This window comes from Tigriopus californicus, chromosome 5 (genome assembly GCF_007210705.1).
Source record: "Tigriopus californicus strain San Diego chromosome 5, Tcal_SD_v2.1, whole genome shotgun sequence".
NCBI lineage: Eukaryota > Metazoa > Arthropoda > Copepoda > Harpacticoida > Harpacticidae > Tigriopus > Tigriopus californicus.
This window is the reverse complement of record NC_081444.1, coordinates 10,850,462-10,871,077: the sequence shown is the minus strand read 5'-3', so window position 1 is coordinate 10,871,077 and position 20,616 is coordinate 10,850,462. Positions and strand designations below refer to the sequence as shown.

At 41.8% G+C, this 20,616-nt stretch overlaps 2 protein-coding genes across 2 annotated transcripts; both read right to left on the bottom strand.

Annotated features, from left to right (window-relative positions):
* Positions 1 to 508: 508 nt before the first annotated feature.
* On the bottom strand, positions 509 to 4,509 carry LOC131880596 (uncharacterized). The gene is made up of 2 exons (XM_059227262.1): positions 2,674 to 4,509; positions 509 to 667 (listed from the first exon to the last, which is right to left on the bottom strand). Exons 1-2 carry the CDS (start codon positions 4,438 to 4,440, stop codon positions 572 to 574), a joined length of 1,863 nt encoding a protein of 620 aa, XP_059083245.1. The 5' UTR covers positions 4,441 to 4,509; the 3' UTR covers positions 509 to 571.
* A 4,594-nt stretch (positions 4,510 to 9,103) lies between these two features.
* On the bottom strand, positions 9,104 to 20,394 carry LOC131880928 (protein farnesyltransferase/geranylgeranyltransferase type-1 subunit alpha-like). The gene is made up of 6 exons (XM_059227661.1): positions 20,150 to 20,394; positions 19,422 to 19,641; positions 10,598 to 10,732; positions 9,772 to 9,984; positions 9,504 to 9,705; positions 9,104 to 9,251 (listed from the first exon to the last, which is right to left on the bottom strand). Exons 1-6 carry the CDS (start codon positions 20,301 to 20,303, stop codon positions 9,150 to 9,152), a joined length of 1,026 nt encoding a protein of 341 aa, XP_059083644.1. The 5' UTR covers positions 20,304 to 20,394; the 3' UTR covers positions 9,104 to 9,149.
* Positions 20,395 to 20,616: the final 222 nt, after the last annotated feature.

Genomic DNA, 20,616 nt, shown 5'->3' with positions numbered 1-20,616 from the left:
CAATCTCGATTGATCTATGATGTAAAGTAATGTAATTATATAACATAAGTTCTAGAAATTGGAGGTCAAAGTTAAGAAAGGAATTAATGAAGGTATTTAAGGTAGCTTATTTAAGAATGAATATAAAAGAAATAGGATTATCAGCACATTATTGACTCCTAGTTTGTAGTTTAGAAATTACAATTACGGTTTCCCTTAAAATTGATTACAGTGGAATCTAGTAAATGTAACTGTTGAGGTACTTGGGGCTCTGTAATTTACTGAATCCAGAGTAGAACCCTCCATAATTGGGCAAGAGCACCTTAAATTGTACTCGATCACACACATTGACTGATGTGGATCCATTCCAAAGATGGTAGAAATCAGAGTGATTTGTCCCTTTGACAAATTCTAAGTAAAGGACATGTGAGAAAAGCCGTTTTTCGTACGAGGTAGAGTACACTGCGGAATAATCACTCGAGACGATAAAAGGTTCATTTTTTACGTGTATTTGATATCGTTTGAAATTTTAAAACATGTTCCTATACAGTATGATTTTAATGGCTAGAGACGTTCAATGGCATCATCGCTTTCACTCATGTTGATGGTGCATTTTATATTTATGATCTCCATGGTTGAATTCATAATAATGCTTTCCGTATCCTGAGTCAGAATCGGCCCAGCTGACCTGCAAGAAACAAAATGGACACCAAATTAGGAAATCTTGGCCAGATACTCGAACCAAACCATGCACTCCAAGCCTTCTCAATTATCCAACGCCACTTTTACCAACCAGGGAAATGAAAGAAGAAATGGTCGAGCTCTAACATATGGTATTCAATGATTACTGCTATACCTTTTCCGGCCATGACACTGACAGAAGTGGTTATACAAATTTCCCTTGATAGTCTGTGTGGGCTGCAATGTACGTTAGAAAGAGCCACAACAAGCGTGACATTCAATTTCTCCCCTGAGTTCAAGAAAGGCGAGTCCAAACGGGCATCCTGGTATATTCTACCACCTTTATCCGTCTTGAGGACGTCTATAAATATTACATTACACACAAGACGTGCGTATGTCGGCTGATCTAGCTGACTGGATGAGTAACTGTCTGTTCTTATTTGTTTGCTCAAGGACCATTGTGACATCGCTTAAAATTGGAGATACGGGACCGAATTGTGCAGCACCATTTGGTTTTTCCCACTGACGTGTTCCAACAACCACTTAGCTGCTTTCATGGCGCTAACCTTGCGGCTATTTATGACACACGTGCTCTTCGGGAATAGAATGAATTGATTGCTCCGTGCTTTGACGCCATCCTTGCGTTGCATCTTTTCGAGGAAGGAGTTTAGCTTTTGTGACCACTTGCAGTGCCAAAACGAAAACCGGGCCATTCGTATCTCATACAGTATATGAGACAATTCAGCAGATGTTGATGAAAAGTGCTTGAAAGTTCAAATTAGTTCAAGATGAGAGGACATGGCCAACTTTGAAGTTGGTGGGATTTGAAGACAAAAATCTCAGATCCTCTCAATTCAAGCTCGAAGCAGAGTAAATTTCGGACAGAGTGGCAGAAATCAAGAAGGAGCCCTAGCTGGATCTATTGAGAACTGCACTTTTAATGTCGACATCATTTTTTGAGCATTCAAGTTGTCTGTAAAAGGAGCATAGCTTTTGCATCTATCAAATCCAGAGGACTCTTAAGAACCCATCGAAACAATTGCAAAAGAAACAATCGCAAATAAATTGGAGCTAATGTACTCGATGATGTTTTTGTTTTGTCTCAATCTCATTGTAAATAGACACCATTGAGATTTTGATAGAATTCAATGTGGCACATCTTTTTTATGTCCCCGTATCAATTCTATTTGACTTCTCCTCTGCAGGATTGATCTGGGAAAGTGTCATTTTCCGCATTTGATGATTAGAGGGCAATTTCTATCTAACCATAAAGGAAGGCTTTGCACCTGTGACAACCACTCTGGCATTCTTCCGTTCGGTTCTTTCTTAGGAAGACAATTATCGCCTTCTGTTTCGACTGTACCACACGCGGACACATTTCAACTAACTCTGGATTCCACGCATTCTCTCTTTGGACTCACTTTCATCTTTGGACGAATGTCGGTCGCTTCCTGAAGAATGACCACACCAAGACTTCAAGAGCTTCGCATTGAAGGAAAGGATGCGTACACCATACAGTGGGATTTTCAAACCCATGAAGACTGGTCATGGTTTTGAAGTGTGTGTAAATTCCCCCAATTCCAACCAAATTTAAATTTATTATCGAGTGGCTGTATTCTTGCTCTTCATGCATCTTCTAGGATCCAATTTGCATGGTCTGTGAGAAGTAAGAAAAGTGGACAACTGGCCAGGAGAGATCTAAAAGTCTTGAATAAGTCGTCACGAAGCAGTGGCTAATTTTGGAGCGCAACTCTTGTGGTAGAATGACGCCATTCGAAATTCAAATGCAATTCAAAGCAATCTTGAACCATTATCTATTCTGCCATGAGCCCCTTCCATAATCGCTTGGGGTTCGATTTCAGTTTCTCTTTTATTTGAACGGATGCATGTAAAGTTCGGCCCTCACAGATGTCGTTCAAAGACTACTATACTATCCTACTCACGTCCATACCCCAGTCCAGTTTTAGTTCTCAGTGATTTTGGAATTAGGGAAACGGCTTGATTCGAACTTACCTCTTCTCTGTGGTTGTGTCCCAGATGCTCCTGGACATCTTGAACATGGTGGTATGGATTGCCTCGGTTGAATCCGGCTTTGAATTGGTCGTAATTCTCAACATTGATGAATTGATGGGGCTCTTGAATGGCGGGATCATCGTTGAACTCCAAATCGGAAGACACCCCAAAAAGGGCTCGTCCATGACTGGCTCGACTATGGATTGGCTCTTGATTTAGTCGCGGGGATGGAAGCACCATCTTGGGAATGGCATCTTCATCGATGGATCGGACGTGAATATTCCGAGGTTGGACCCTCAATTGCTCACCTCGTTCTTCCACGGCCATGAGATCTTCAGGCGGAATAATGGGCATACCGGATCTTCTTTGGAACTGGGTACTAAACTGATGGAACCCGGGTTCGTCCACGTTCATTGGGGAGCTAATTCGACGATTGCTCGCCACCTTGGGTTCATGCTGATAAAGAGTATTGGGCTTGGGCACATAAACGGGGGCTTTGGTATTTTTGCGTTTGGGCGATTTTAATTTGTCGAAGAACGACGTCTTGGGGGTCGAGTACTCCTTCTTTGGCGGGAACCGAACGGGGGAAGATGAGACAGGAGGGGGCGAGGGCGTCTTGAAGCTATTGAATCCATCGCCAAATGGACCAGGACGATCCAATCCTTTGAAGAAGTCCTCGGGGCTGGGCAGTTGAAAGGATTCGGATTCGTCGTATCGAGATTCTTGGCCAAAATCGAAAGGAGACGGCAGAACCTCACGACTCTTTTGGAAATCTCCCTCGTACCTTCTTTGCTCTGGCTCGACTTCGCTCGATTCATATCTTTTGAATGGATTGGGTCCAAAGTTGTCCTCGTCGAATGATTCGTCCAATCTGGGTGGACTCGCTCCTTCGGCGGGGAACAGATATTGTCGGGTGGCATCCAAGGAAGGGGCATTGTCCTCCTCAGGTTGGACAAAGTCTTCGGTTGGCTCCACAACACGGAAATTGGCAGGCAAATCAGGATTTCGGGGTTGACGCTCGCCCTCATCGCTGAATTTGGGTTCTTCTAAAATAATGACCTCCGGTTCGGACTCTTCTTCCTCGTCATTTTGGTATTGAATTGTTTGATGGTCGAATCTGTTGAAGAAGTCGATACTTCGTTGCTTAGGGTTAATCGCCTTCTTGGTATGGCTGTGAATGTCGTTGGAATGGATTCCAGAATGGAACGAATCGAACAACGGCATCGATGGGTTGAATGTGATTCGAGCGCCCAAAGTGGGTACTCTCATCTCGAAATTGCTTTCACGCATGGCCTTCTCCATTTCTGGTGGGGGTGGCAAATTAGGCATGACGAACTCTTCCTCAGAGAAGGTGGACGATGGGAAATCTTTGAACTCATATGGGTCTCTGTGAGCACCGGAATACTCAGAAATGTGATTGGACTCAGGTTTGTAGCTATATGGGTCGTAGGATTCCTTCAGATAAGGCTCATGCTCGGAGCCATGTTCAAAATCAGGCTTGTGTTCGAAAGGGTTGTATCGCTCCTCCTTCACCTCTTCACGAACAAATGGCTCTGGTTCAGGTTTGTGTTCAAATGGGAGGAATTGTTCCTTCACCTCTTCTTGGACGGGCTTGGACTTAAATAGGTTGTATAGATCCTTGGGCTCCTCTTCAAAGTGTTCAGGGACGACTGATGAGTCTGGTTTATGATTGATAGGCCCAAAGGGCTTCTTTTCGTCTTCATGGAAGCTATTGGCAAATTTAAGGGAGGGGTGGTTTTCATCCATGGGAAGAGAACGATGTTCTTTCGGAACCAAAGGGCCATCGATTTCTAAGTTGTCAAATGGGAACACGCCAAATTCTTCGAACGACGGCACCACAGCGGCAATTTCTCTGAACCTTGGAGGATCTTGAACCTGATTGTGGTTAGATTTGACTGGTTTTGGCTCTTCAAAGTCATGAGCGTATTTGAAGAAGTCCGGAGCTTTCATTGAGGATGGAGCATGCACTTCCTCCATGGAGTTAGAATATTTGGGAAATTCAGATACAGCGTTCAATTTCAAAAAGTCTAGTTCTACATTGTCAGGAGTGAATTCATCCGCTTGATAGCCAAAATTGTGGGAGCTGATCGATCTAAGCTTTGGCTCTTCATTAAGACTAGGCTTTTTGGGCTTTTGGATCTCCACTTTGTGGGGAATGGGTTGTTCATAAATTTGAACATCCTCAGGAATGTGATCCAAGTCCAAAGGGTTGGGATGACTGAGAGGCTCGGCATAAGGATGATACTTTGGTGGAGTGAAATATTGGCCGTTGTCACTACTGTCTAGATGGTTTGATTTGATCTCTTTGGGCGATTGCTTGAACGACTCAAAATGAGGAGGAATCGCCTCTCCCGAGTTCTCAAATGATAATTTCAGATGGCTATGAGGAATTTCGCGCTTGAAGTCGTTGTAATTTGAATTGTCCTTTGTTTCAAAGCCCGTCCGACTAGGTTCTTGGTTATCAAATTGGAGCCCGCTGAATTGATTACGCCCAGGAGCAGAGGGCACAGATTCTTTGGATGGAGGAGGAACGAACTCGTCAGGGTAGATGTTGATTTGGGGCTCGTCAAAGAAATCGCCCATCAGGTCAAAGTAAGATTTACTGGGAGGGCCTCCAGGAGCGCCAGTATAGATCACATTTTGAGGATCGTCTTCGATTTCAGCGTTTTCAATGAAAGGAAGTTCAGGAATGTCACCGCGGTCCTCACCTGGCAGTTTCTTTTGTCTGGGGCCAAAGTCTTTGGAGAAATCTTCGTCTTTGTTCGTTCGTGTCTCCACTTTCCGACTTCTTTTACTGTTGGCCAAATTGGGTTTTCGAGACAAGCCTTGCAGACCCACCTGACTTTGGATGTCCTCTTTCTCTTGCTGGTCTTCTTCCTGAGACAGAAGTTGGGAGAAGGCCTGTCTCTCTGGTCGGGTTTCTTGGGAACTTAGGCGGATCCGCTCAAGACGATGTGAGACGGGTCTCATTACTTTCTTGATCATCACTTTCTTGTATGGCTTTTTGGCGACATGCATTCGCACCTTGGGGATCTCTTTCTTCTCCCGAACATGTGGCTTGAAAGCCTCTTTGGACAAGTCATCCTCTTCCTCTGCCGAAATACTCCGAGTGGGAGCATTGGGCTCCTCACGGCTGGGGCCTCCAAATGGTTGGCTATTGTCTCTGGAACTGTCTCTCTCGGAGTCATCTGGATAAGGAAGTTTTTCGAACTCCATATGAAGTGGTTCTGCCTCAGCTTCGACGATGTCATATTGTTCGAGGAAAAATGGGTCGGTGGTGTAATACTTGGAAATGATTGAGTTGTACGCTGTGTCGTGCGATTCCACTTCTTGACCGGGTTCGGCCGAAGAATCAGCGTTTGGCAGGGATTTCGATTGAGACAAATGAAGACTGACAAAGAGGACGGAAGCTAGACCCAGTACCTTCATTGTGAATGACACCTATCTAGCTTTTGTATTGCACGACTGTTGAATGTTTCTATTTGAGTCTGAAAATCAAATGTTTATTGTTTTTTATATGCCTTTACTTGCAAGCTATCCAGTGGCTGCACTGTCGATGAAGCTGGTCGAGCACTCTTTTGGCACTCTTATCACTACTATTTCAGGATCGTCCAATCGCTTGGAAAACCATGTTGAGACTGCCTAAACAGATTTCCCTGCACTAAAAACGAAGACCCGAGGACCGCAAGACATAAGTGATCAAGATCATCATCATCTTCACGATAGCCGTCCGTTGTTGCAGCGGTGATGAGTGACCAGAACCAATTCTTGGACTACCCGGGCATGCGTCATCCCACCAACCAACCAATCAACCAACCAACCAACGGGTGTGGGGGGGAAAAATTCTGAAATCAGATGACGCCTCTCATACATGTAGTACATAAGTCTGTACTTGCTTGAGAAGAGGATTGCGTTATTTCCAAGCTTCCTCATGAAAAAGAAGAAAAAGGACACGAAGGAGGACGAGGAGGAGGAGGAGGAGAATTGTTTTGTACTTCTCTGGTTAAAAAAAAACGGAATTCATCAACATATGCGCGAATGCGCATGCCTCCTTGTTCTCCGCGCGGGACCATTTCTGTCTATTGAGTTCTCATTAGAGCATGCACCCTGACACTTTCTTCACAATTGACTGGAACACGCTATCAAGACATAAGAATGATACTAATGCGTAACAATCCAGCAGACGATTGCTACCCATGGCCATCAGCCCCCTACTGATCTGACAGATGCACTCCTTGTTTCCAGGAGAACAAAGATGACTTCACCGCTCGATGAAGGGCTATTTGCCTCCTCGCCAGCTGAGACCAAGTCCGTGAATTAGTTTTTTCTTGACGATCCTGCATTCAGAATTCGAAGAGATCAGGAGCAGTCTTCAGTTTGGAAAATCTAAATGGGTAAACATAAGGCTCTTGGGGATAGTTCAGTTCGAAAATCTGGGATACATTTGATTCAAATTTCGAAGTTAAGGTCCCTATCAAAATGGAGGTTGTAAGAAAATTTGACGCTCCAGATCAACCCTCTTTCTCATGGACTGATCGGGCTTGACAAGAACTGTGCCGAACGCAGGTTTCAAAACTGCTCGGGAAATGGTAAATTAGTGGTCAAATGATGCAATTGCACATTTGAAACTTCGGGAGAACAAGGGGGAAGACACGATTATTTTCTGACAAATGGAGCAGATGACATTTAGTAACGAGCTTCTAGTACGCTCAATAGCGGTTATCCTCAAGTGAGCGTGGATGTGGATATACTTTCATTGGTTCGATCACATTGTGGGTTTAATCTGAAACCTAAAGTGCACATGGAATTATGTGTCCAGAAATGTCAGAACCATTCCATTTGGCCTTTGAACTGAGTCGCTTTTATCACAACAACCATAACGCTGGACAACGCTGAAATGAAAACCAATTGCATTGGGAAGACATGTTTAGAAACTTTAAAGCGCTAAAAGTGAATTATCTTTCTCCCCATTCAGAGACGAAACATGAAGGTGGTAGTGGGTGGTTCCTTCAAAGTATGTGTGTACATAATAGTCTTGCCTTCATGCTGAATCAACCTGAACAATGGGTTAGCTGTAGGTGTTTTTGTATCGTTCGACTGGAGCTTTAAATTACATTAAAATCCACTTCAGCAGCGCACACGAATATACCGAAATGATGCTTAGAATTCATGAAAAGCTAGGGTACCCTAGGGTACTTGATTACAAGATTATAATTGAGTTATACCCTGGTCTAGAATTTTCTATCCTAGATAGTTCCGTGATATAAATTGAAGGCGGGTCATTTTATCGCGGAATGGAATCGAAACTTTTTACTTGAAGTTTAACAACTGATGGATTTTCATCACTGAAAATTTCAGGATGGGGAGAAATTAAGGTCCACCATTCCATTGGTGCCATGGAAAACATTTCCCCTTACCATAAGCTTCTAAACAATCACTTGATCAAAATGGAATCTAAAGTGTTCATTACGAGGGAATTATGTGAAACCTAATATCATGTCATAGATGATCCAATTTCATCCTAAAGAAAAGTTATAACCATGCGATAGTTTGGCTACGTGAAGACATTTCAAGGATTCCCATATTTTCGTCCTCGGTCAGGTCTGTTCTTGTGGGATTCGCCGTCATTTCACTCAGTTTTCCACTAGCGAATGATTCGTAGAAGGACACCAAAAGCCCCAACCATCTCCTTTGGCCTTTGCCCATAAAGATGCAGGCAAGGGACAAAAATTGACCTTTTTCCTATTGTAAAAATTATTTCTCCGTTAATCCAACTGTATTGCGTTTTAGCAACTTGTTTTGCGCTTTTTCACATCTTTTCCCCCCATTTTCCCAACTTTTTCCTCCATTTAAAAATGATTTGAGAAAAAAAGTCAACGTCTAGTTATCGCGAGGAATGATAATATTTCATCGCACAATTCAGACAAAAACTGTGCACTGAAGTCATGATGACTTTGATTAAGTTAGGTCTAAATTCGCATTGAACTGTTGTTACAATTGATTTTGCTCACTCAAAGCAATGTTAAGGATAGATTAAGATAAAAAAATTACCGTCGAGGACTCTTTTTTTTACTTTCTTTCAAAATGTCGCATCATGGGCATCTCGTAGGCAAATTAAGAGCGTCAGAGGTTAGAAGATGGTTGGTCAGATGTTGGTTCGCCTTTTCGTTAAAAACCACTTTCATTTCGACAAGACGTTTTGAGTAATAATTCGAAACGAGGAGTCTCGCGTAACGGGAGTCAATCCAACCTGACGAGCTCCTCGGAAGAGAAAGAAAATTATCTTGGTGGCATCATCGTATCTCCGGGCCGCCAATTGCACTTCTTTCATAACCATGCGAGAGAGACAGAGAGAGAGAGAGAGAAAGATAACATCCGCAATAAAGCAAAATTTCAAGTCCAAGCCAAATGTTATGATTAAATTTGTTTATTCAACCGTGAGACAAACGTCATTTTCATTGGCTTTGGGACTCGAATCGGACCAGCAAATCCCGACTCATGAATTCCCAATATTGTTTTCGAATCGGATCCACTTCTTTCGCGAGAATTCGGCACAACTGTAACAAATTCGATGGATTCATGAATTCAAGTTCACAACCAAACCTCGTCAAGGATTTGCAGATTCACAAGATTCACAGACACAGTTTTTATAAAGGAAAGGTTCATGTGTCGCTTGCTGAATGACAATCCACCGTCTGTTACCAAGGTTTGGCTATGGCAAATCATTTTCTAAAGACGGTTTTCGTTCACGGTCGAAAAATATGAACGACAGTAATGGCCAAAATGGGTGTTCCTACGCATGCACGTACCTCTTGAGCCTTGGCCAAGTCTTCTTTTGGGCTTCCGGACTCTGAAGCCTCCAATTGATCGCAATACAAATCCACCATTGCACCCAGAAGGTTCGATGAAGAGTTTGATTTCCTGTCACAATGTTCGAATAACTCGTGGCAGAAGAGCGAACACTTCTTTCGCACTTCAGTTAGTTCACTTTCGGCTGTGTTGTCAATCAATCTGGAAGAAGCAATTTCAGGAACAACCATTTGGAATTCAATCGCTGAGCAAAATATAAGATCTTACCCTCTCAAATAGTTCCAAGCACTTTCGTTGCCTAAAACCTTTCTAATAGCATTCATAGTGAAAGTGAGTTCACGGTTGAGGACATCACCGGAAAATTGACCATTATGGGAGTCTGTGTGGGTAATCACGAAGAATCTTTGGTTCCAGGCGGAGTTATTCCGAATATCTTCTTCTAACAATCTTTCCACAAATTCCAATTCTCCCTCGAAAAGACTAAATAAAAAATATAATTAACCCTTTGGAAGGGTTTAAATGAATTTAGCTCAGACTTACTGATCACGCTCTTCTTTGAAATGATTTATTAGAATTATTACATGTCTTTAACGCTAAAAGTCGTGCGATAGTTACTCGTTCGTAGTGGAGACCTAGCTTCAGACCAGTAGTACTTCCACATACGTATACGAAAGCAAGACCTTCAGAACACTGTTCGGGTTCATTTCTCTTGAGTGTTCGACATGCCAGATGTTTTGTTTTGTCTTATTATCTGCCTTCGAAGTGTCACTCAAGCAACGACCTAGTCCTTCGGAACATTTTGTGCTTGCATGCTTGCACGATTGCCCAACCAAGAAATCTAGGTTTCAAAGATGGGAGTCATAGTTTCTGGTCAGGTCACACCTCCATTTGGGCGAGCTTCATTTTAAGTGCCATTTGAAAAGGAGGGAACGTGGGGTACATGAAATGGTGACATTTTGGTTATAATCTTTTTGCTACTATTTGCAAAATGGTTAAGTGAAAAGCCAGTCACAAAATCTATTAACAAAAAAATAAAAACGTTTGATGTCTTTGACATTCAAGAGAGAGCTCGTTGAACCAAAGGGATACTCACTTGAAAGCAGCCATTGCCCATTGTCGATGTTGCCAGACATGATAGTTTTTGGGGTCAATGGAGAGAATGATTTCAGTGAAGCGCATTTCTTTTGAGGGATCTTTCAACCATTCCACTAAAACACGACGATGTTGCCTGCCAAGGATAAAAAGAGATATATGCGCATAAATAAATGCTATTTGGGGTAGGTTCAAATACTTTTAGTGTTTCATTATTAGCTTGAGCTAAATCAAAACAATCCAAGTGTGTGATACAAGCAGCAGTCTGATTTTTAATCTGAAAGAAGTACCATCTGTTACTCATAATGCCGGCTCATCACATAGTTTTTGGTTTGGTTTTTCACGGGCTTTTCTAACCGCTACAGGGAATGTAATCCCTAGTACTATTAAAATGAGAGGTTATAATTCGTCTATTTATTACCTTTCAATTTTATATGATATTTGGTCTACCAACGAATTTGAGTTGGCAGACCGAGCTAGTCCTTGACTGTAGGGTTGATCTGGTGTGCTATCTAAAAATTTGTCCAAGTCTGACTTGAAAGATGCTACCGGATCAACAAGGCCTACGTATTCCCTACGAATATCAGAGGGAAGCAAATTAAACAATGAAGGAGCCCGAGAAAGAAGAGATGTGGACTTCATTGTTCGAACTAGCCTGGATTCTCGAAGACTTGAAGGTGCTCTCAAAACGCACATTAAGCCTCTACGGTCACTAGAATTGACCCTAAACCCTGGGTTGGGACAAAGCTCATGGATACTTTTGAAAACGTACAATATCAGATACCTTTCGTACCTTCTCTGAGTACTGTACAATCCCAACCGTTCTAACCTTTCCCAATACGAGAGCTCTCTCATTCCTGTGATGTTCCTAGTGAAACATCTTTGGACTTGCTCGACCTTTTGCAAACCTGCTGAACTCATTGGAGCCCAAATGGGTGAGGCGTATTCAAGATGTGGCTGGACAATCGACTTGTACAGAGTTAGCATCGTGATGCTATCTCTGGACTTAAACGTGCGATATATCCAACCACACATTTGAAAAGCCTTACCCACCTTCAGCTGGATATGCTCATCGAACTTTCCATTATTTTGGAGGACTACACCTAGATCTTTCATAGATGAGACCTGCTCAATATCTTTACCTCCATTATCTACGAGTGGAGTATTTAAAGGAGTTGACCCAAATGTCATTGAGCGGAATTTCATTCCGTTCAGGGCCATATTACTCTCAGTTACCCAAGAGTAGATTCGATTTAAGTCCTTTGCAAGGCTACTGGAATCTTGGCCATTCCTACCAGAAACTAACTTTGTATCGTCAGCATAAGAAGAGAGACTGGCAGTGATACTAAGCTTTTGAAGCGGGGCAACGAATATTATAAACAAGAGGGGCCCTAAGATCGAACCCTGGGGAACACCTGACTTGACATCATGTATGTCACTAAGGGATCCCTCAACCTTAACCAATTGCTTCCTACCAGAAATGAAACTTTTTAACCAACTGAGAACCCTGCCTTGGATCCCAATTTCATGGAGCCTGTTAACTAAAAGCCCATGATCTACCTTGTCAAAGGCCTTGGCAAAGTCGAGATAAACTACATCAACTGATTCATGACTCTCTAGTCCCTCAATAACCCGCTCAATATGTTCAATCAGTTGGGTAACCGTGCTAAAATGTGCTCGGAACCCATGCTGGCTAGGAGGAAGGACTTCATGAATATCAAGAAATTCAACAAGTTTGAACTTCATGATCTTCTCAAACACCTTCGCAATATTCGAAGTGAGAGAAATCGGCCTGTAATTACTGGGGAGCGACTTATCTCCCCCTTTAAAAATTGGAACAACATGAGCTAACTTTAGTGAAGATGGAAACTTGCCCTGATCCAAGATGCAGCGCATCAAGTACGAGAAAACAGGAGCGAGAACCAGTGAGCATCTCATCAGAAACTGAGATGTCACACCATCAGGACCAGGAGAGCTGGAAAGCCTCAAGTCCCTTATGGCCTCTAAAGCATCTTGATCTGTGACTACAAGATCATCTAAACGCTCAGCTTGACTAACCATGTCAATCTCAACAGACTCATCTTCAGAGCAATGAGCTGTTGCTTCCGAACTCAGTGGGGTTGAAAACACACTAGAGAACTGATCTCCAAGCATGTTAGCCATAGTCTCTACATTGCTAATGGCTGCCCCATCAACCTCAAAAGGCCCAACAGAGTGTTTCATTTTTCTCTTAGAGTTCGCATAAGAGAAAAATGCCTTCGGATTCGACCTGACCTCCTGAACCACCTTACTCTCAGTTTGTAACTGGTCATATTCGATGGAGGCCTTAATCTTACCCTGAACTACGTCCAACTTTTTTTGGAGACTAGCCACAATTACTGGATTCGAAGTGCTCTTCAGCCTTTTTGCTAGTTTGCAACTCTTTTTGAACAAAGTCTTCCTATATTTTGGAATTTTTGTCCGTGTACCACCTTTCGGAACACATTCAGAGATTGCTAAACTGGAGCAAACTTCCTTAAAAACTGAAACTAACTTATCAATGGCTGCATCTATGGACGATTCCTGTTTCAGAATTGAAATCAGGTCAAGTTCTTCTAATCTTTCTATAATCAACGGCCAATGTTCATCTTTGAACTTGAACTTAGCCAAACCGACCTTTTTGGCCGGTTTTACTCTAGAGCACGCCGGCTTTTGAGTAATGGTCGACCCTATCTCAAGAACATGATGATCTGACAGATTAGTAGGTGTCACATGGACATACTGGATCAGATCAGGGTCATTGGAAAAGACCAAGTCGAGAACGCTATTCTCTCTAGTGGCTACACCAACGTGCTGGGAGAAATTGCGCAAGATCGCGAATTCTTCCAGCTTTTCGAACGACTGAGATGTCGATTTCGAAATGGGAATATACCCATCAGGACTAACCTCCCACTCTACAACGCTAGCCGGAAAATTAAAGTCCCCTACAAAGAAAACCTTCGAGCAAACTGCCAGGTCCAACTCATTTCCAGTGAATTGGAGAGCTGACGAAAAAGAGCTTGCTGAACAAGAAGGGGGTCTATACATTGTAACAATAGACAAATCAAGACCTCGAAGATGACAAACTAAGACCTCTACTTCTCCATTCGACATTTGTACATGACTAATGTGCAAATCATTCCTAACATATAGGCATACGCCCCCATGTGGGAATATGGGATTATCAGGGCGTATCCTATCACAACGAACTAAGTTGAAACCAACTATGGTTAGTTCTTCATCTAAGACCCCTGGCCGAAGCCAGGTTTCTGTTATAGAGATGAATGCAATCTCTCTCTCAACGGCTAGTTCTTCTAAGATCTTAACTTTTGTGCTGTCTTTTTTAGAAATCAGACAATGCACGTTCAAATATAGCCCCTTTACGGGCCTCTCTTTTGACGGACCAAGTTCACAAGATCTTGGACCATCCTCTCCAACCGTAAAAAATCCCTCTTATCAACAAAGCTACGTTCTACTGGAGGCAATGCATGAGCTAATGGGGATGGTTGGGTTTGAGGAATGGGTTGGGCAGCTACATTTGAATAGGAACGTATTTTGGGAATAGGGGTGGGGCAAGGAATATTAGGGAGGAGAGTTTTTATAGGAATAGGGGTGGATTGGGTATTTGAAGGAAGAGGAGGGAATTGGGAGAGAGGGTGGGGGGTAGGAGGAGAGGGAGGGAGGAAGCTAAATGGGTTAAGGAAGGGGGGTGGGGTGGGATTAGGTTTAGGAATAGGGTCAGCTCTAAAACTACGAAACTGAGCTATCCTATTTCTCGGCTTTCTTTGCGTCCCTTCAACATGGACGGAGGTACACCGTACATTAAAGCACGTCTTAAGTCTCATGGACTGACGGCACATGTACGGGTGAAAAAAAGGACAATCTACCTTTGAACATCCCTTCTTACTATTGTACTTCTCAAGGCGGAACTTGAGAAGTTTTTGACACCATTTAGGGTGGTCAAACTGACAGCCTTTTCCTTCTTCAGGACAAGGCTGCTTTCGATAAACAGGACAGACTATTTTCTCTATAACTGTCTTTTCCTGCGCTTTTTCAAGAGGAGATACTACTTCAACTTCTACGTTGGTCAAATTAGTCGACTTCTCAACTACTGGGTGAGCCTGTTCTTCAAGAAAAAACCTGGTTTCATTGACCAGAGCAACTAAAGCCTCTATAATAAACGGCTTATTGACTATGTAAGGATCCTTCCCAGCTAAGACCAGGTCCAAACATTGTCTAGCCTCTTTGCTGACTTTTCCTAAAATAGCTTCAATGATGAATGCAGGCGGAACGATCTTTGAGCAACAAAATCAAGAGACCAAGAGAAAGAAAAGAACTAAAAAAGCTGTGCAATCTTGTCCTGAGATACAGGACAACAGCAAAATAGGAATGAAATACTTCACATCAAACTAACATGCAAATCAAAGATGGAGATAGTAAACAAGAAGTAAGTGACAAAGAAAAGCAAGGAATCAAGAACATATGTAAACTAGGACATCAACAAAAAAACACAGAAATAAACTCAACTAACTGGTCGAAAACAAAATAAATCAATACAGTAATGAACTGTAAATTCTAACTCTAAAGGACCAATACAATCAAACTAAAGAACTACACATAACGATTTGGAACTAGAAAAACTACACTACAAATCAGAAAGAAACTGCTAAAGCTAAATATAAACATAAATGAGCAATAAACTTATTAGGTTTTAAAGTAATTACGTCTTACCAAAGAGCCGTGAAAAACCAAACCTAATTGTTTTGTTTTGTTGTATTGTTTTGGCTTTTTGAGTTTTTTTTCGCATGTTGCCATAGAGAAAGGGATATCCATGAAACACCATCATTAACCACATCTGATAAATACTCCTCAATGAAGAAGCTTGTGAAACAGAGATCCACTTCAATTAAGACTCTAAATTCTTCAGTATCATTCTGGAGACTATGTATCGAAAGATTGATCTTGACATATTTGCAGCTCCATGGCGCATGGATTATAGGGAAATCAATCCAAAATACGCCTATGTTGATGTCTCAGTAATTTCGTGTAAACGACATCAATCACTCTATCAATACTTTTAATAACCAACAGGGCTTAACAAGGGTATGGACACTAATTAACATGGTTCTAGTCCGTATACTACGAGAGACCAAGAACAACAAAAATAAGTTTGGATTATGCGAATGGTAAAAATTAATTTGGCAACATCTTCGGAACAAGATGTCATTCGAGAGTATAACATTGAATACGCATTGAGTTCAAAACACGCATATTGAACACAATTGCGGCTTTGATGCCTTAAGTTATAATAATTGTAATTTTTGTTTTCGGTTCAAATCATCTAGGTGGAGGAAAATATCTCTCTCACATAGCTCTAAAATCATACATAAATGTTCATTTTGGGTCGACAAGGAAAGTGGGAGGACAATCCATTCCATCAGAATGGAATCTATTATTGTGTTGGAAGAGTTCTTAAACATCTGCTGATTCATGAACTAGTGGGAGTTGGTGGACCACAACATCCATTTCACTGCAGCCATTGATTGCGAGGCTAGCCAAGTAGTGGATCGTTGGAAAATATATTTGAAGGCACTCTGGAACAATGAAGGTTAATGTTTGACATTTCAGGAAGTTACAATCATGGTGGTGTCCTATGTCTACTTAATTTGCCCCTCGAACCAATCCAGAACACTCAAAAATGACCTTTCAAATTGAGGCGTTCGTGATAACGAATCGCCCACGCTTCACTCATTTCGACTGATAGTCCGTTGGGTGTGTTTTAAAAACAAATACCAAGTTTTGAATGAGCCCAATGTTTCTATTTTGATATTTGATTTTCTTGAATTCTATTGGGTTTTTAATGACTCGGCAGGTCTAAGCAAGAAATAAATAAGTCAGTTCCTAATACCCATTTTGGATTGCTCAAACCCTAGCCATAATGAACGTTTTGTGCAATGGATAGATGACAGGGGTAGTCCACTGGTAGAGCGTTCAATTTCCATTATGCTGCCCTTGGTTCGATCCCAGCCCAAGCTTTTCTATGGTAATTGAACTGCAGCGTGAATTGATCTTTAAATAGCTTAAAAAGGCGCACGTGCGGTCATTCCCGAAGGTGCGGTAAGAAAAAATGATGGCTGTGATAATGGAGCAGGAATATCTTTCTATTGGGACAGTCTCCTATCTGAGCATTGTGAAAGAGCTGCCATCTGATTCAGTAACAAACAATACAAACAAATCAACTACACGATTACATTTACTGATGGGATGACAAAATCTTTAAGTACATCCTCCGCTGAGAATACCTTGCCAATGGCAAACCGGAAAGGAGAGCACTGAAATTTGAAGTTAAGAAATGAGGTCCCATGAGTATGCTAATCCAGGCTCTATTACAGTCGGCAATGATTGCTATATTTATGCCAAAATATTACAAACTTGGCTCAAAAAGGGTGGGCGCTATTAAAGATATAAAACTGTCCAATCCACTCTTACTTGAGAGAGCTATCCTCAAATACTTAAAATCTTCTTAGTGTGTTTGCCATCTCATTGTCTGTCCATTTCCCCTCACATGCATTGAAAATAGTTGTGTCTTGTGAAAATTTAGACATTTTTGCATTACTTTGTTCCTCAGATTAATGCGTGATGACTAGGGCGGGTAAAAACACTGCACAAAATCGACAAAATATTTAAATTATATCTAATCGAAAAAGTTGCAAATATTCAAAAAATATTTATCATTGAAATCCATTAAGATACAAGTAGGTGTTCGTATTCCTGTCTCTTGAAATGCACTTGCCTTTGAGTTTGGTCTGACAGTACTTTTTGCCTCATTTTGCGTAGGCAAGTTCGCAAGATGAGGAGCAAAATATCACTCCAATGTGACTAGATTGTTAGCTTCTTCAGGATGGGATTTACAAGGGACTGTATTTAGGATTGATTTGACCTAAGAAGAGGATAATTAGTCAACACCCAGCTTGCTGATTAGATTTTGCAAAGTTTTTGGAAAAGAAGATTTCTTGCAATCAAAAAAATTATTTGATCCCATCACTATACTCAAGCTTGTCCGTTCATTGGCACATAATGAGCACAAGTCCAATGGTAGCCTAAGGTCTTTGGGTTTACGTTCTCCTTACTTTTGTCCCAACATTCAAGGCATCACATCTCTAGCTTTCAAATAGCTTCACATTGCGTTGAATTAGCGGTATAAAGTCATTGATTGACGATTTCAAGATGAGTTTGTCGCTCTTGTTCGCTCAGTCTTCAAAACTTCAAACAGACTTTTGGTTCAAAACTATTTGTTGTTCCGGTCAACAAGTTTCAATGTGACCACGGGTGCCATTTTATATATCCTCTACCTGCCATGTTATTGAGTTCTGACCGAATTGAGACACATACCAATGACTTGGCTCATCCAAACATACTCAATTACAATCTCAGGAGCAAAAATGAATGCTGGTCTAAACATTGAGGACGTAAGGGAAAAATGGAACACTTTTGACGCAATTGTCACACGTTTGCGTAATTTTCGACACTCTGTGGGTGAGGGTGTAATTGGAAAAATTGTCATGTCATTAGGAAAGTGATAAACAATTAAACAGTAAATTGAACTCTTTTGTTTAACCTTTAAAGTCCGCCTTAAAGCCCAAATTCCAATGCATGTTGTATTTAATAATTTTTCGCTCCCAAAAATTTGTTGCTGCCTGTTGAATGGTTTTAGGAGCCACGCTTGACTTGCTCGCGCAAAATGGGTTTCGAGGGGAAAAAAACGAAATCAGTTCAATTTGAGATTTCGTTGTGCACAATGGTTATAGGACGCCTCGGAATGTAACCTCAGATTTGCGATGTGCTTTATGTGCAGGGTGAGCGGAAATAACGGTAATTTCACATTTACCACTGAAACATTAATCCTCAAAAGTATGAACTTACCATTTTGGGCGAAACCGGTCCTTATATGGGAAATTAATTCATTGCTATTATTTACGTCCGGACACCTTGTACCTGTCTGCACTGTTATTGATAATGTCCTTCCTGAATCTTGATGAATTACATAAAAACTGTTTTTTCTGTACTAAGGAAGGCTTTCGCACTGTTTGGCGTTCGCCCTCAGGATTCCGGGTTTGGTTGACCACATTTTAATCTCCTCAGATTTCTTTTGAATGCGAGGCTTTCGACTTCAATTTGGTTTTGGCGTTCATTTAACCGCTTGGGGAAAAATAAACACTTTTATCCGGTCTGAGCTTCACACATAGAAATAAAATGCGTCTTTTTTCCCTACATTGCTGAAGTAGTCGTGGGTTGTTTTTTGTTCTAATTTTTATGTTCCAAAACTACTTTAATGTGTGCGTTCATGTGGCCAAGCACGCTCTTCTTGTACGATGTATTTAGATTTCTGAAATAAGAGAACAGGTACGAAAGAGCAGATGTTTTTTTAATCCATGAAACTGCTGTTGTCTTAGGACTAGAAATATTGTGCACGGCAAAACTCAACCATCTTCACAATTTTTGAAACAAGACTTCTTTCATACCTATATCCCCGAAATGATTCACGACCCTCTCTAGCCTCTCAAAATATTACCATTTTGCATGCTTCGTTCGTCAAATTCGTTGAGGCATTCTATCAATATTCATTTGGGCATTGATTGGGCACAAAAGCCCAATGTCACAATTTGGCCCGGCAACGGACATGGTCATCCAGTTTAAACGGAATTGTTATCCACTAAAGATTAAGCCCTTATATGGTCGCCAATAGTTTCGATAGGTTCATGCCCTTGAGGTGTCTGCCTGGAAAGGAAGGAATATTTGGTACGTACCACACTTGGTAGTTCTTCGGGTTGCCATTGATGACAAAGCGGATGTAATCCATTTCCTGGTTGAGATCGGCGTTTAACTCTTTTAGGAGGAAGCGTCGGTGATGCCAGGCCGTGTAATTGGCCGGATTCAGTTCCACGGCGTCCATGGTGAGGGACAAGGCTCGTTGACTGACCTCCTTGGACGCATAAATAGCGCGGAAGTAATCGTATACATCTCGAACTACAATGGTAGGAAAGAAAGGATGCTGAGCCTGGGCATGAATCCCTTCATCCCTCATGATGGACGAAATTAGAGTGTTAATGAAGGATTTTCTAGCTCTGACTACGCAAAATATGACTTGAAATGCACTCTGGAAAGCAATATCACAACTCTGCGTCCAAAATCTATGATTGAGTCACATTTCTCTCATGCCCAATCTACCTCAATCAGGCCAGCTCAAGCTTGCTGAGGCCATTGGCTCCGCCGGCTCCTCCACTGGCTGTTGACAAATTCAGCCAAAGACAACCTCTGGCAAACCATCGACTAAATGCTAGACGTTTTACAAAGCACTGAAATACTCGGTATGTTTAGGGATGGCCAATCATTTCACAAGGAAAAGGCTGAAAAGACATTCTTTGGATGGGTTGGAATGGGTTCTAATCAGAATAGAACCAAGACCAACCATTTAGGGTCTACACGAAAGACTAAAGTCCCTATGTTTTGATTCTCAATTTTTTGCCCCACTTACATTTGTCTGAGTAAGCAATGCGGACCACGGGATCGGGTCCATCATCTTGAGGCAAAGGTTGCACATCGGCCCAATCCGGTCGATCGCGATAAAATACCCAGGGGGGGTTGCTATCCGCCGAATCCGAGGCACACGATGAAGAGGTCTCACTCATGATGAGGTGGATGAACAAGAGGCAGGCAGACAAGACCGACTGTCAGATAACAGAGAAAAGGCCTCTGCTTGTCGTTGTTGTTTTTAGAATATCAGCTTCAGTGTTTGAGCTGTATTTAGCGTACATTCTCCGTCAAGAGGTTGCGTGACGGAATATTGTTGGCTCTCAATTTTCCTTTGACTATGCTAATTCTATAGCTTTAGAAGTGAACACAAGCAAAAGAAAACCTGCAAATTCGCCATTTTTTTCTTCAGAATTACTGCGCATTAACACTCCTTTTGAACGTTGCTCCAAGTTATTGTCAAAATTATAT